General features: G+C 39.1%; 1 protein-coding gene across 7 annotated transcripts in view; it reads right to left on the bottom strand.

Moving 5' to 3' along the window:
- MYO1B (myosin IB) overlaps nt 1-15,487 on the bottom strand; it is a 178,960-nt gene that overhangs the window by 22,258 nt on the left and 141,215 nt on the right. For 2 of the 7 annotated variants that reach the window (XM_003309371.7, XM_009443897.4), the window contains exons 16-24: nt 14,618-14,818; nt 13,249-13,475; nt 10,197-10,397; nt 8,488-8,581; nt 7,468-7,617; nt 4,200-4,268; nt 2,429-2,515; nt 2,062-2,148; nt 179-265 (exon numbers count right to left, since the gene is read on the bottom strand). In XM_003309371.7, coding sequence (XP_003309419.1) covers nt 179-265; nt 2,062-2,148; nt 2,429-2,515; nt 4,200-4,268; nt 7,468-7,617; nt 8,488-8,581; nt 10,197-10,397; nt 13,249-13,475; nt 14,618-14,818 — 1,203 coding nt within the window. The remainder of the gene's footprint in view (nt 1-178; nt 266-2,061; nt 2,149-2,428; nt 2,516-4,199; nt 4,269-7,467; nt 7,618-8,487; nt 8,582-10,196; nt 10,398-13,248; nt 13,476-14,617; nt 14,819-15,487) is intronic. The other 5 variants (XM_009443898.5, XM_054680034.2, XM_515995.9 and 2 more) reach the window with 3 other exon arrangements.

The raw sequence follows: 15,487 nt of genomic DNA, 5'->3' as shown, positions 1-15,487 counted from the left end.
AATCAGAAAAAAAATTAGTGTATAGGTTTCTTCTGAAAAAGGTACAAAATTAAGCAAGATGACATTCTACAAGACTGTGCAGACCATCAGCAAGCATAATCAATCATTTTCTCAGGGTTAGTAGGTGCTAGGCTTTATGAAGTTCACCCTGGACAGAAACAAGTGGTTGAGGAAGTACCTTCAGTCCAAGCCAGTAAGCCCAAATGACAGCAACTGCATGCTTACGCCTAGCCTCCTCCTTCAAGCGTTTCAATTCCCTTCGAGCCTAGAATGTTTTAGATAGTAAATAAAAGAGACAGCCCAATGCAGACAGCACAAATGACCAGAAAAAGATACCCCACCAAACAGAAGAGCCAATTTATGAATAAGGATTTCAGAATGACAGAGGAACAGTGCATAACAATTTAAACCCAAAGAATTGGTGTCAGGCTGGTGCAGCGCTTATATTTTCAGTGCACTGAGATTCTGTTCCAGAGAAGGACAATCTGTGTGGTTCCCAAGCTAATCATTTCCCACCCCTTACTTCCATTCCTTTCCTTTTTTCTCCCCTCTTCTCTCTCTCTGTTCGCTGCCTTCTCCACACTCTTTCACTCCCATATCAAAGCCTTCAAACTCTGAGTAACAGCCCTAATGACGTCATTAGACTCCCCTTTGCTGACAGCACATTGGGCTGAAGAAGCTATGCACTCCTGAGTTCATCCCTTTGGATGGATAAAAAGACAACTCTTGTGAACAATCACTTAGAAAACTGGGAGGAAAAAAGTTTATTTCTCTGAAGTGCAAACAAAAACCAAAACTAACAAAACTCAAAAATTCCTTCCAGTCAAAAAATGAAAACTGGCATGTGTAAAAATTCAATTTTAGCTAAGGTCGCAAAAGTAAAATATACTGGAAGACTGAAGCAATTATAGGTTAAACTTATAGGTTTAAAAATTACTCTTAGGGAAAAAATAATCTTAGGCAAGCTATTCTAAAGGATACAAATAGGCACTGATTGTTCAAGATATTATAGTACTGAGACTGGGAAATGAACTCACTGGATGGAGAAATCTTAGCAAGACCCATCTAAGAGTCCTTTTGCTTCTGCTATGACATTTCCCTCAGTTGACTAGAGGAACAAGTTTGTTCTTCACAGATTTTCAGGAAAAGCACAGATGAACAACTCTGGTTAGTTTTTGGCAAATTAGCTCTTTATGCAGGCAGATGTTGACTTTTCTCATTTTCTCATAAGATAGGCTTACAACATTGACAAGGTGGACTTCAAAACACAGGACTCTGTTGATGTTTGTGTTTCTAACTGGAATACACATTTTTAGCAAAGATGACCTTTGATTTTCTAAGTAACAAAAACATCTAAAAATCTTGTCCCTTGGGGTATGTGAAATGTTCACAGAGCCCACGACTATGCCTGGGGATTAGTGAGAGTATTTCAGGAGGCCTTTGTTTCTGAAAACAAACAGCTGATGCTGAAATTCCTGGGATTCTTCAGTGGCAATCATAGCTAGCTGTGCATGAACATAGTTTTCTGTTAAATCACGGATGATAATTCTTTGCACATGTAATATTTTGCTTATAATCAATAGCTGCCACACTGAGCCTAAAAAAAAATTTCATTCATAAATTAATATTTTAAAGACATATGTTAGAGGCATTTCCATTGTCAACATGTTGCAGAAGACCGACTGAAGCCCAAACTTGAACATTCCCAACATGCGCAACCCCTCCAGAAAACCTCTAAAAAACTGCTAGCATTCATCAATGGGGGCCGGGGGGAACCTAAACATGCATGTTATTTAAGAGTTGTTTTGTTTTGTTTTGTTTTAAAGAGCAATGATACTAGTGCCTTTTTAGTAAGCAATTAGTTTTATTGACCTATGCATGCCTAAGCTTCCTATGCATACTACTGAACTAATGTTTCCAGGTGTGTTAAATCTGGCGGCTAGGACATGCACCAGTGTGAGCCACTATTAATTGTAGTCATTCATCCCCTAATAGGCTAGAGGTAAGGACTGATTATTGCAGAATTCCAGGATGGAGTGTTGGGATATGTGCATCAAGTACCTTAGATCCAAGCCAGTAAGCCCAAATAACTGCAATAGCATGTTTATTCCTAGCCTCCTCCTTCAGCCGTCTCAGTTCCCTTCGCGCCTGTGATGCATTTGAAAAGGAGTTACAGAAAAGTTTAAGGCAGGAAAGGTTACTGCTGGTTTTCAATGAAGAAAGAAAAAGAGAGACACTAGTCACCACCAAATGGTAAACGCAAAAGCATGTGCCACCACCCCACAACAAAATGTTGGAAAGAGCAAGAGGCAAACACGTGCTCAGTAGCTCAAGCCAGTGAAATATTTTCTGCCCCTGAAGCCGAGGGTTCATGGTTCCACATGACGTTACTGCTGACCCACCGCCTTCCTTGGGGTCTCGGGCCTACCTGGGTCCCATGCCAATATGCAGCAATGGTCGTGACTGCTTCCTTACAGCGCTTTTGATGCTTCAGTTCCCGCAGAATTTTTCGAGCCTAAAGGGCAGAATCACCCAAAAGAGAGAATGTTTAAAAAAAAAGGAATTGACAGTGACTTGAAAAAAAAACCTGAAGAGATGATCGTCCCAACACCCATGCTATTGTGATAAATCAACAGGTTAAAGAAGGCGAAGGTGACTAGCCCCAAACTGACTATGAGAAGGTGGACAATGAAGACATCATTAAGCATGGGTTTCCACTTGATTGGAACAGCAGCCTCCCGTACCCTGATACACAATGGGAAAAATCTGACTACAGCACCACAAGCTGGCACACATCTGTGGGATGAAACAGTTCTCAGAAAGGGGCCAGAGGATTCCAATGATCCTCTAAAGGCCACTGTATCTCTTTCATTATTATTGCCTGGAATGTAACTGTAGCTGTCCTTTTTATTCAAGATATTTTTAAAACTCCAAAACCAAAATGATCTCATTGATCCCAAACCAGTGACTTCTTTCCATTAGTTGCTGGAAACTGATTTTATGGGGGCCAGGAGGACACCTGGTTTCAAGGTGGACTTTGGGTCCTTCCTGTAAGGTCTCTCGCCTATAAACGGGGCCCCAAGGTCCAGCCATGAGGCCAAGGAAGAGCCTGCAGGCAGCAGTTTCACTTACTCTACATGTTCAGATTTGTGTTTTGCCATTTGCTGTGAGACAACTGCTAAGCCCTTAAGTTGTCGAGGGCCTGGGCAAGGTCGGTCAGTGTTGCTGGACTCGGGACCCAGCGTCTACCCTCTGAAAGGGCTCCAGGCCTGGGCACTACCCCTCTGGATCCAGACCATACCACAAAGTCTCCTCACAGGAAAGTGGTCAGAACAGGCTCTGAAGTATCGTTGACCTAGATCAGGGATCAGTAAACTTTTTCTGTAAAATGCCAGATGGTAACTGCTTTTGGCTCTGAAGGTCACACAGTCTATCGCTACTACTTGACTCTACCACTGTAGTGCTACAGCAGCCAGACAATCTGTGAAATAAATGAATGTGGCTGTGTTCCAATAAAACTTTATTTATGTACACTGAAATCTCTATTCCATATACTTTTCATATGTCATGAAATCATCTTCTTTTGCTTTTTTAAAAACAACGGTTAAAAATATAAAAACCATTCTTAGCTTGCAGGTTGTATGAGAACAGGCAGCAGGCTAGATGTAGCCTGTGGCCTGTAGTTCAGTGACCCTTGAACCAAGCCTTGGCAGCAAGGACCTAGAACCAGGCTGTCCACCGTGACGGCTCCTCCATGTCCCCACCACTAGACCTGGCCAGATCTCAGGATCTTTCAATCGTGATGGGTAGCCTGCAAGATGGTTACTGGACAGTTACGGAAGTCACTGGGGTAGGGATTCTGAGTACGAAAGCAATGGCTGTGAGATAGCCTTCTGTACCACAGCTTTTCTCGAAAACACGGGGCAAAGGGATACTGAAATCATGTATGGGTATTATTTCAAGGACTTCCTGCTTAGAGAACAAAGCGCTTAAAAAGAAAGCTGGTTAGAAGGAAGTGGCCAAGACATGGTCACCAGGGTCCCTGTTTGGCCCATAATATTTATTCTTTCCATCTGACTGTTTACAGGCGAGGCAGGAGACAGAGGAGCCCCTCCTCTGCAGGGTGACCCTAAAGACATTATCCTTTGTGAAAAACCAGAAAACCCAAAATAAATAAAGCATACTTCTTTTAAACTCACCTTCCAACCCCGGATATAAGACTGAATTACTAAGGCGGAACTCTTTGTCTGCTGGTACCTCTTTTGTTGCTGTAGGATAAAAGGGGAAGATATCGGCAGTTGTAGTTACATATCTGTAACGCATACAAGGATTGAGAAAGGGTATTTGCTCACTTCGTCTGACTCAATTATCCATACTCCTTCTGGAAACCAATACATAAAGAAACCAAAATATCAAACAATCCAATATTATTACAGTTAATCCAAAGTATGCGTTAAGGATGCTAAATAAAATAATTCCTAAATGACTCAGGACACAGCATTATTATTTTCTTCATCTCATGCTGTTATAATACAGGGTTCCACACACGGCAGATACTCAGTAAATGCATATTGAATGAAAACCCACTGAGTTCTGCATCTGCTTTTGAGTGTTCTCTCTTCTTGGTGTCATTTCTCACCATGCTACTTACTGGACCCACCTCTAAACCTCCCTAGTTTCTTTTAGGTTTGCTACTTTTACTCTGCCTCAAGCTGGAAAATCAGCTAAAAATTTAAGTAAACTGCTATCAATCAACTAAATATTTATATATTGAGCCTCTACTATGCATAAAGCCTTTTAATAGGACCATGAGGATATAAATGTGCATCTGACTGCATCCCTGCCCTCAAGGAGTTGAAGTGAACACAGGTCAACAGTATAAAGAAAGGATAAACAGTACCCTGGGACAGATGCAGCACAGAGAGCACAACAGTCAGGCTCAGAGGCAGCAGAGGTTAATTCCAGGTGGGGAAGGTCAAAGAAGACCTAGTGAGGCTCCCAGCTCTGGCTCAACAAGCTCAATGCCCAGAGGCCTTTCTTACTTCTAGGGCTGACGCCCTGGAGTGGAGGCTGCTGGAATACTCCCTAGAAAAGTGAGCTTTTACAGTATTCACTTTGGAATATACACTGAAACATGGGCATCCCTAATGAAAATTCACAGCATTTCGAAGTACTAAAGTCACATTGTGAATCCCTCATGTTAGAAGTGCTAGCTGGCTCAGCCCCCATTCTCTGAGGCGGGAGAGATGCCTTCCCAGGCTTCCAGGCTATGTCTTGGAAGATCAGAGGTAATGGGTGATGGTACCAATAGATGGGCAGAGGAACAAAAAAGGATGCCAGGGAGAAAATCCAAGAGGACCCTGGGACCTCAGACAAGCCACTCACCTTCTCTGGGCCTCAGTTTCCCCAGCTGTTAAATGAGGAGGTGGAAAATCTCTAGGATTCTCCCCAGAGTAATATTCCACAGATGTAGCTGTAGAATAGCTACAGTATCTGACCATCACTCTGACATGCATTTGGTACCTCTGTATTTTCCTTTTTAATTAATAAATGTCTTGAAAATAAGTATATCTCACTTGAAAATTCATCTCTAGGAAACATGAAATATTACAAAATACGGAATAACTTAAAAGTAATCAGCGACTAAAAAGGAGCATTCAAGAAATCTTTTGAGTTATCTGGTTGAGGGAAAATAATGAGTTTAACCACTGGCTTGAGTAACATGTAGTGAACTGGTTGAGGTATGTAGTTCAAATTTTGAAAGAGATGTAACACTAGAACAAAGTTAATGCATTCTCTAAAACTGGGGCTATTATTAGTTTTCATTCTACAAACTAATATTGCTCATAACTCCTGACATCATGAACTAATGATAAATCGTGACTTTTTAAAATCTGGTGATATAAAAGCTTTATGTTGGGAGAAAAGGTACAAACAGTACTTGAGCTTCCTTTGCATTGCCTGTTCTTTCTCATCCTTCTGATCAAATGGCCCCTCCCCGAAGTTTCTCCTTGACCACTCTAGCTTAGTTCACATCCCGCCTCCCCATTATTCTTTATGGCAGTTCTCTATTTCCTTCCTAGCACTTACAACAGTCTATAATTGTTCTGATTATTTGTTTGCTTAAATGCATATTGTCTTTCATTAGATATAAACTTTAGGAAGTCAGGAATTAGGTTGTTTTGTCCACCTTGCTAACGTGTTTCAAAAATATTTGTAGAATTCAAGACAGATGAATCCAGCACACTTGTAAACTTTTCTTAATGACCTCTAAATAAGAAATTATAAAAAGGGCTCCTTGAGGACTTTTTCGTCCTCTTGTTGGTCCTCCCTTTCTCAGGCTAACAGAAAACGGAGCATTATGAATCTGCAGCAGAGTTAAGGAGTGGTATTATGTGTACAGAGGAGACTCCACGGCCACCAGGCCGGGTGACAACAGTCCAAAGTGCCTCTGCAGAATGCATATGAATGACTCTATCATTCACATGGCTGGGCAGACTCATATTTTAAGACTTATACTGCTGGTTATAATCTTAACTAGCATGAGCCATTGTAAAGATAGTCTCAAGCTGATTTTCTTTAGCTTAATCACTTAAATACCTCATTAATTTGTAAAACTTGGAAATAATAAACTAAAATGTATTATGTGAGAATAGGTCAGTGTAAATTATGTCTTGATTATATACAGCCCTATAGCAAAGTCTCTTTATGGCTGAAAAAGAGGAAGAATATAAGAAAGGAGATGTGAGTGCAAACTTAATTCATTTTGTGAGAACACAGCCCAAGTTTCAATTAACCCTGAGGCAAACCTTCAGGCTTCTCTCATACCTGTGGTATGCCTTCAACAAAATCTCTACAATCAAATGAGGAAGGAAATGCCAAAAAGAAATTTCATATTAACTAGGTAAACATTATTTATTATTGAATCTTTCCCTATAGTTAATAGAGCCAGATACCTAAGGACTAAAGAGAATGCAATCCTTTAACCAAAACCAGAAATCTACAAAAACATGGCATTAGCTTTCTGGAATTAAAGCCACTTTCAAAGCTGCTACAATAAAGAATAGCCAAAGAATAGCCAATTACTTTGAAAAACTAGCCCAACCAAATCAAAAGCTTAAAGGATATTGTCTCTTCCAATCTGATGACCAAATTAAAAATGTATTTCCAACCAAATACAGCTAGATCAGTGAAAGGCGGTACGGCACACTGAACTTGAGCTCTAATACTGTCTTGGATTCAAATCCCAGCTCTACCACTTATAGCTATGTGGCTGTGGGCAAATTACTTAACAGCTTAGTGTCTTAGTTTTCTCATCTTTAAAAAAAAGAACCATTAAGAACATCCATTATCTCATGAGGTTGTTGAGAGAATTAAGTATGTAAAAATCACATACATGGTAAGTACATAATAAATGTTGGCAAATTAGCATTGTTATTACTGATTTAAAATGACTGAGACTCTTACCGCATATCTCCTGTACCAGGCGGCAATCACAATTTGGCTTTTTTTCATTAGCAGGAAGTGTGTGCGGCATTTCCACCCCCGATATATCTTCTGAATGAGAGTGGCCAAGTCCTCCAGGCGTTGCTTCCTCAGGTCTTCTAATTTGAATAACTAACAAGAAATGATAGATGGACTTATCAAAAATCCTCTGAAACCTCACAGCATACAGGAAAGGAATTTTCAGGAGACAAAATGCCATGATGTTGGAGTCAATTACATTGAAAAAAAGAACTGAAAAACCATATGCATTATATATGATATGGATAATGGTCCATGAGAAAATTATTTTGATGGATTCATGAAAGACTTACAATTTTTATTCCAGTGATTCAGAATTTATGACAAATCAGAGAGGGGCTGAATTGACCTTAAGTTTACCTTCACACTGTCTATGAGGATGCAATTACTAATGGAAGGTAGATGCTGGAAAATTCTCTTAAATGAATTAAATACTTTCCAAAATCTTAACATTTCCAAATTACCAGTCACCTGCTATACTCATTATACTTCACACTCATCTATTCATTGACAAAAAGATTTCCTTGGGGTTCTATGAGGTAGAATGCTAAAAGTATTTTTTTTAACTTAAAAAAAATTTTCATTTTAGTGCTTTCCTGTACCTCTAAATAATGGGGCTGTAGTTCTTAGAATTAACGTATAATTCAGGTATTACAAATACAGACTGTTTACCTGCAGTTGCTATGAATGTTGTACCGTTGTCCTAACAGTTTCTTTGTGATTTCTTAAGTGTTGTACAATCTGTCAGAGCAAAGACTTTGATGGTTCATAAAAAATACGCATTCTTCTACCGCCCCTTACCCTTATCTGTCCCTGCCTCTTGATTATTTGTAGATAAACACACAAGTGTTTTGTGGCATTCATGGTGGCCCCTCATATAATGTTATAAAGTTAAACATATTTTAAGAACTTTCCTATACGATTCCAACTTAAGTTCAGAGTGTAAAGGTTTTCGTTACATACTGTTCTTGGGTTTCGGATGAATATCTTTGATCTACCAAAGGAGTATTCTTCCACGGGAATTTCTAATTCATTAAATAGGACCTCCACACCAGACCTAAAAAAATAAAAATAAAAACAGTGAGTTTTCTGAGTTACAAAAATAGTTTTATCTTCTATCATGGTATCAGGTTCTCAGTGGTATAAAACATAGCTTCATTTCCAAGTGTAATTGCTCTTTCAGCAATCATCCATTTATCAAAGAATTTTCCACAAATTAAACTTAATCCAGTAAACACTGAAAAAGTAAATTTGGGTTCATAACTATGTATTCTAAGAAAATGTGGTATTAAAGCCAATTTCTTGATTTCATTAGTAGAGGCAATACTTGTATCAAAAATACCTATAATGATGTACCAACCTGGGCCAGGAGGGTGTGCAAGAAATTCAGATCTATTTTAAACTCACTCAGTTAATTCCTGAAAATATTTTAAACATTGTTTCTGCCCCTGAGAATAAAAGCAGAGACCAAGAAACAGTCCCAGACCAACGGGACGCTAAGGAACGTTGGCCTTACCCAGTGGGAGCAAGAACTGGACTTGGCCCTGACCTCTCCATCCTGGACCCCGGTTTCAACATCAGTCTTTAGAACTAAACCTCACTCCACCCACCTGCAGACTAGATGCCAGGCAGGGAGTGAATACACATTCTGTATTATGGTACCTGTTTGCCATAACACCCCGGAAATTAGCAATGGGAACTGAAACAGTACCCAAATCCTACATTAAATTAGGGTACTAAATTAGGCATCAGAGACCGCACCATACATCTGGAGTTTCTAGATCTTCTTATAATACAAGGTAAGTGTCCTAGGTGTGTTGATGTTCCTGTGAAAGGCCAGGTGCAGTGAGAATAATGTGTAGGCAATATCAGTACAGTTAAATGAAAATCGCCCATTTCCTGCCTAGGCCCATGAAACAGGCATGCCAGCCCTCCAGCAGTATTCAGGGGCAAGCCTTCTTCAGCCTGCAGAGGAGCAGCCTCTCTGGTGAGGGCAGAAGGAATAAGGCTTGATTTCTCTCCTGCAACAGCCGCCCGTCAGTACACAGTTCTCTCTGCCTGTGGAGAGCTCACAGGACATGGGGATGCACCACTGGGCCTGCAGTGTCCAGCACTCTGTCTGGGACTGGATGAGTAAATGCAATTCAGGACAGACCAGCTGAAAGCTGTATGGCCCTGGGTCCAAGCTACGTTCTCTAATCCAGCTCTCCTAGCAGTAATGCTGACACTGTGAATCCTACCTGCTCGTATCGTCTATTGATTAACTGGTATAGATATAGGCAAAGAGAGGGACCTTCACCCATCCACTGATTCTCTCTGCAGCCAAATTCTTCATGGGAAAAGTGACAAGTGGTAATCCAACCTGTCTCTAATTCTACCCTTCTATGATTCTACACAAATATAAGCGTATCAAATTACAAACCACCTCCTACGAACCTACCTTGGGCATATTCTAAAAATTAATATTATTGCCATACAAGTCCCAAATGTGGATTTGGTAAGTCTTATTTTGACCTTAGCACAAAATGGTATCCTAATGGAAGAAGGTCCAAAACAGAGGTTACATCCAGTTTTTCATAAATTTCTGTTTTATCTAACAGCATGTGAAAAAACACCGTATTATTTGACCACTTAAAACATTCATTATTAAATATGGTCACTGAATTTCTTACCTGGCTGGTCCTTTCCAATGAGGCCATGTTTGTTTACAAAGCATTTTGTATCTTTCTAGGCAAGGTTCATAGGCCTGCCTGAAGGCGTAGCCTGCCCTCCGCACTCGGACGTTCTCCAAAAGCCCCAGGTACCTGATCTGATGACACACTAGAGCCTCGTTGAAGATGTGTGCTGCTTTTTTATCATTCGGTTTGATACACCTTAAAGATCACAAAGATTTTAGGTTATAAACTGCCTCCTATGGATATAATTGTCTATGTTTTCACAAAGTATTATATATAACTGTTTCATAGCAAAACAATTATTTGTTATTCTTAAGAAACCTAGTCATTACTTTTGAAATTATTTCAAATCATTTTACAACCACCTAAAAATAAATACAATACTGCAGGCACAGTAATTTTAAAAAGAACACATTAATAAATGCAATAATGTGGATAAGTATCACTCACATTTCATTGAGTGAAAAGAAGCCCAACACAAGAGTACATGCTGTAGTTATGATTCCATTTATATCAAGTTCAAGCAAAACTAACCCATGGTTAAAAATCAGTATTGCTGTTACCTCTGGGGAGAGGTAGTAGTGGGGGATCAACATGCAAGGGACACAAGGGAACCTTCTGGACTGACGGGAATGTTTTACCACTTGATCTGGATGGGGTAACACAAGTACATACATCTGTAAAACTTCAAGAAGCTGTACAGTTAAGATCCATGCACTTTAATGTATGTGTATTATACCTCAATAAAAAGATAAAAAACACTGTTTCCTCCCTATATCTGTTCTCCTTTCTTAACAGGGCACTTTGCTGCCCAGGGAAAAACTTTATTTCCCAACCTCCTTTGCAAGTAGATGTGGCCAGGTGAGCAACTTCTGGCCACTAGGATCAGAGGGGAAGTAATGTCTGCAGCCTCTAGTCAGTGTTTTTAAAAGAAGGGACAGGCACTCCCCTTCGTCTCCTCCAGCTTACTGCTGGCTGCAAATGTTGACACGGTGGACAGCCATCTTCCTCCATGCAGACGAGGAACACACCCAGGAAACGGCAGAGCCACAAAACAGAAGGAGCTGCCCTGTCAGCTCTGGAGTCCTCATACTTAGAAGTTACTTAAGAAATAAACATCAATCTTGCTTAAATCATTGCTAGCTTTGGATCATACTGCAGCAATCCCTGTGTCCTAACTAATACTTAAAACATTCATGATTACGGCTGCCTAACTACAACTGTGAAATTACACACTTACGTGGACAACTACATCTTAGCTAGTTTGGCATCAGTGTTACTATGCTTTCTCTTTTACCATTTATAAAAATAATGTCTACTCTTTGGCTTAAATAAAGATGGACAAATAGATAAATGGAATGGCCTAGTAAGTTCAGACCCCTACATATACATTCAACAGATTATCAATAAAGGCCACAAAGCAAATCAATGGGAAAAGAAGACTGTTTTCAATATGGTATTAGTGCAACAGGATATCTACATGGGGGGGGAAACAGATCTAAATATGAAATCTGAAACTATAAAGCTTCTAGAAGAAAATATACGATAATATATTCACAACCTTGGGGTTTATTAATTAAGATTTCTTGGAAAAGCTGTAAAAATAAAAAAAGGAGGGGAACGAAGAAGCTTTCTGAGGTAATGGAAATGTTTTACGTCTTAACCTGGGTGGTGGTTACTAAAGTATATATAATGGTTAAAAAAAAAATTGAACTGTTCACTTCAGATCTGTGCTTATCACTTCACATAAATGATACCTCAATAAAAGAGAGTTAAGATGCAAAAAAAAAAATTCATTCAATTGAGAATAACAAAAGCAACTCATCACAGAAAGTTTCTTGGATTTTTTTTTAAACTAGGATCTTCTCCCAACATATGTTCTAATCTGACTGCAATCAAACCAGAGGGTTTTGTCTACTTACATTTCTGTAAATATAAATATCAGGCACACAAACTAAACACAAAAATATTCTTCACTCTAGTTTCCTCATAACTGCATTTTCAAAGACAACTATAGAAGGTACTTGTGGGTATGGGTGTGCTCTATGAAATCTGACCCACCAGACACATACCTTCTACTATCTAGCTCACCAAATACACACATAGCAAACTCTAATCCTAGTTGGTCTTTACTAAATCTAGAGAGAGTTCTGTCTAAGATGCCCTAGAAGCAGAAAAAGAGAAGAGCCCAGAAGCCTTTTTCCTTTTTTTTTTTTTTTTTTTGAGATGGAGTCTTGTATTGTCACCCAGGCTGGAGTGCAGTGGCGTGACCTCGGCTCACTGCAACCTCCGCCTCCAAGCGATTCTCCTGCCTCAGCCTCCCAAGTAGTTGGGATTATAGGTTCCTGCCACCACGCCCAGCTAATTTTTATATTTTTAGTAGAGACAGGGTTTTGCCATGTTGGCCAGGCTAGTCTCGAATTCCTGACCTGAGGTGATCCACCTGCCTCCGCCTCCCAAAGTGTTGGGATTATAGGTGTGAGCCACCACGCCCAGCCCTTTTTAAGAAGGTCTTTCTACTGCCTTGAAAAAAATTCAGATTGCTTTAGGAATCATTACTTTCTCCAGGCCTACACCTCTCACAGGGAAGAAAAAAGTGCATGTCTCCTAAGAAGTGCCAGAGCAGTTAACTAAAGCACTTGCTTCAATGCTGTGCTCTAAGCTAATAGAACAAGAATCCCAAATGAAGCCAACAAGAGTTTTCTGCAAAACACTGACCAGAAAAAACACTTGCATTTTGTTTTTTAACTTGCCATTAAAAAAATAATAATAAACATACAGAAAGTTGAAAACCCCTAGGTCTCAACCACTGAGCTTCATTAAATATCTACTATCTTCTCCACCACACTTTACTTTTTTACTTTCTTATTTTAGGGGAAAGGATAGTGGAGCATTTTTTAAGCCAATCCCAGATAAGGTATTATTTAATCTGTAAGTATTTTAGTTACCCTCTGCTTGGGCTACACTCAGATTGAGGCAAAGGGAAAAATGATATTCCTTCGGGGTGCTCTCACATTTGAACTGTGAAAGTTTCATGTGCCAGAAATACCTAATATAGTTTGGGTTCTTGGTCTGTAGGTTTTTCATCAGAGTGGCCACGGATGCCTTGAACTGTGAGCCTGCTGTAGGAGGCCTTTTCAGGTTGATCTTGGCGGGATTCCCTTCGGGGAACAAAGACTTGATGAGGGCATGGCTGGCCTTCCACATGGCTTGGGACAGGTCTCGATAGAGAAGGTCGTTGTTTTTGTCAACAAATCCTTCCACCTGGTACAGCACCTATAAGCAGCACATGTAACTCAATGACAGGCACATTGCATGCTATAATGTCAAACAACTATTAAAAATACTCCAAGACAATCTACATTGCAGCCACTTCCTTCACCATCAAAAAATCCCTGACATGTTAGTCACACTCTCATAATGAGTTCGCCTCCAAGTTTAAATTCCATCTGTCTAAATCACAGACAAGATCAAAATAAATTCTATTACCATTCAGGATTTGCAAGAATAAACTCCAAAAATGTTATCATAACATTTTCAAAGGATTTTGCATTTTTTAGGAGTCTGAACATATTCTGGGGTTTTACTTTTATTTTTTAGTTCTCATATACCAATTCTAGTCTGTTTAAAAGTAGATGGGGCAAAATAGAAACAATGCTAACACTTTCATAAATATCCTGAAGCAGCAGAAAAACTGATCAGAAATTATCTTTTAATAATATACGCTAATAAAAAAATAAAATACCAAGTTCTAACATTTTGAAATTAAAGGTAATTCAGGTACTATATACTTTTTACAAATGTATAATCAAGAAGTTTTTTTCCCTTTGAAGTTTGCAATTTTATGAAAAAGGAAGTATTAGCTCTAATCAATATTCTTTCAGGATTCTAAAGATTAATCAATTAAGATTGTTTTTAGCATTGTCTTTATATATTAGACATAAAATTAATTCCCCCAAATATTAACCAAATAAATAAGTGCTTTTTTAAAAAAGTAAATATTTTCCCTAATGTCATTTCAAAATCTCAAATAATTCATTATTTTTGCTAAATGGCTTGTGTTTTTAAAGCCTTAAGTCTTTATTGACTCTTAATTTGTACTGGCAAATCTCCTTCAATAGTGTTAATAGATATTTTTTATAGGATAGCTTAGAGTTTGAAAATAATAAAGATGATTCAAAAATATATTTAGACTCTTCATTAAGTCCATTAGCTTTGCTTTTGATTTTCTATATTAATAAGATTTTAGTCAACATGGTCCAGATTCTATTTCTATTGAACATTTATTGATTCAACCACTTTAGCAGCTCAATTTGTCCTCACAAGTTAATGGGGTTTCGAACGCCCATCTCTGAGGTACAGCCTCCTTGCAGGGGTAACTTGGCAGGCCTGACTGGGTGCTCACAGCTCCCCCATACCTTTCCAGCATAATGCTGGATCCTGAAGCAGCTGTGAGGCAGAGACGTGTCATTGAGGAACCGAGAGCACTTGCTCATCCTGCTCTCAAAATGCTGGTGGGTGGCACATACTTGGTTCAGCTTTTCTAAGAAGGTCTCATCAGTGACTGTGCCAGGTCTGAGGCACTCTTCATCCAGCATGGCCAGGATTCCATTTGTGTTCTGGGAAAACGGAAATAAAAAAGTTTCCTTCCTTCCTCACTGTATTGTTTTAATAATTATTCCTAATTACACCATCAAACACAATCAACTTAGTCACAAGAAAAGTCTGTTCAGTTATAACAAAAAGCAGAGAATCAAAACAATAACAAAAGCCACAGGAATCAGCTCTTTCCTGAAGGATCCCAGGTGTGTGTATGGTGGTGTGGTTGGGAAGTGTGTGTCTTCTTGGTTTCTCTCTCCTCGCACAGAACAACAGTACCTGGGAGTTGCCTCAGACACCTTAGCCTGATGATGACTGAAATTTATACTCTTAGAAAAAGACAAGTTGGACCTCAAAGATTCAAAAACAAATCTAAAAGCAGAAATGAATGTGACAATACAGCCTCTATAACATGTCTCAAATCACAAAGCAGTCTTCTAAGGCCATTATTTGATTGACTCCTAAGAAGGAAACTCGTTTTCTATGTTTCCAAATTGTTCATGTGTTCAAAATAAAGTTTATTTCCTAGAAAAAAATGCTGTGATTTGAGATGCTGCTTTTAACAATCACTGCAATCAAGCTGATTTCAAGAATATCTGTTTCATATAGATTTAGATTTTAAAAATTCATGTGGAATTTCGAAATGGATGTTAAACATAAGTGAAAATTTATTTGTTGCATATCTAGAC

The sequence above is a fragment of the Pan troglodytes genome, chromosome 13 (assembly GCF_028858775.2).
Source record: "Pan troglodytes isolate AG18354 chromosome 13, NHGRI_mPanTro3-v2.0_pri, whole genome shotgun sequence".
NCBI lineage: Eukaryota > Metazoa > Chordata > Mammalia > Primates > Hominidae > Pan > Pan troglodytes.
This window is presented reverse-complemented; position numbering and strand designations above follow the sequence as displayed.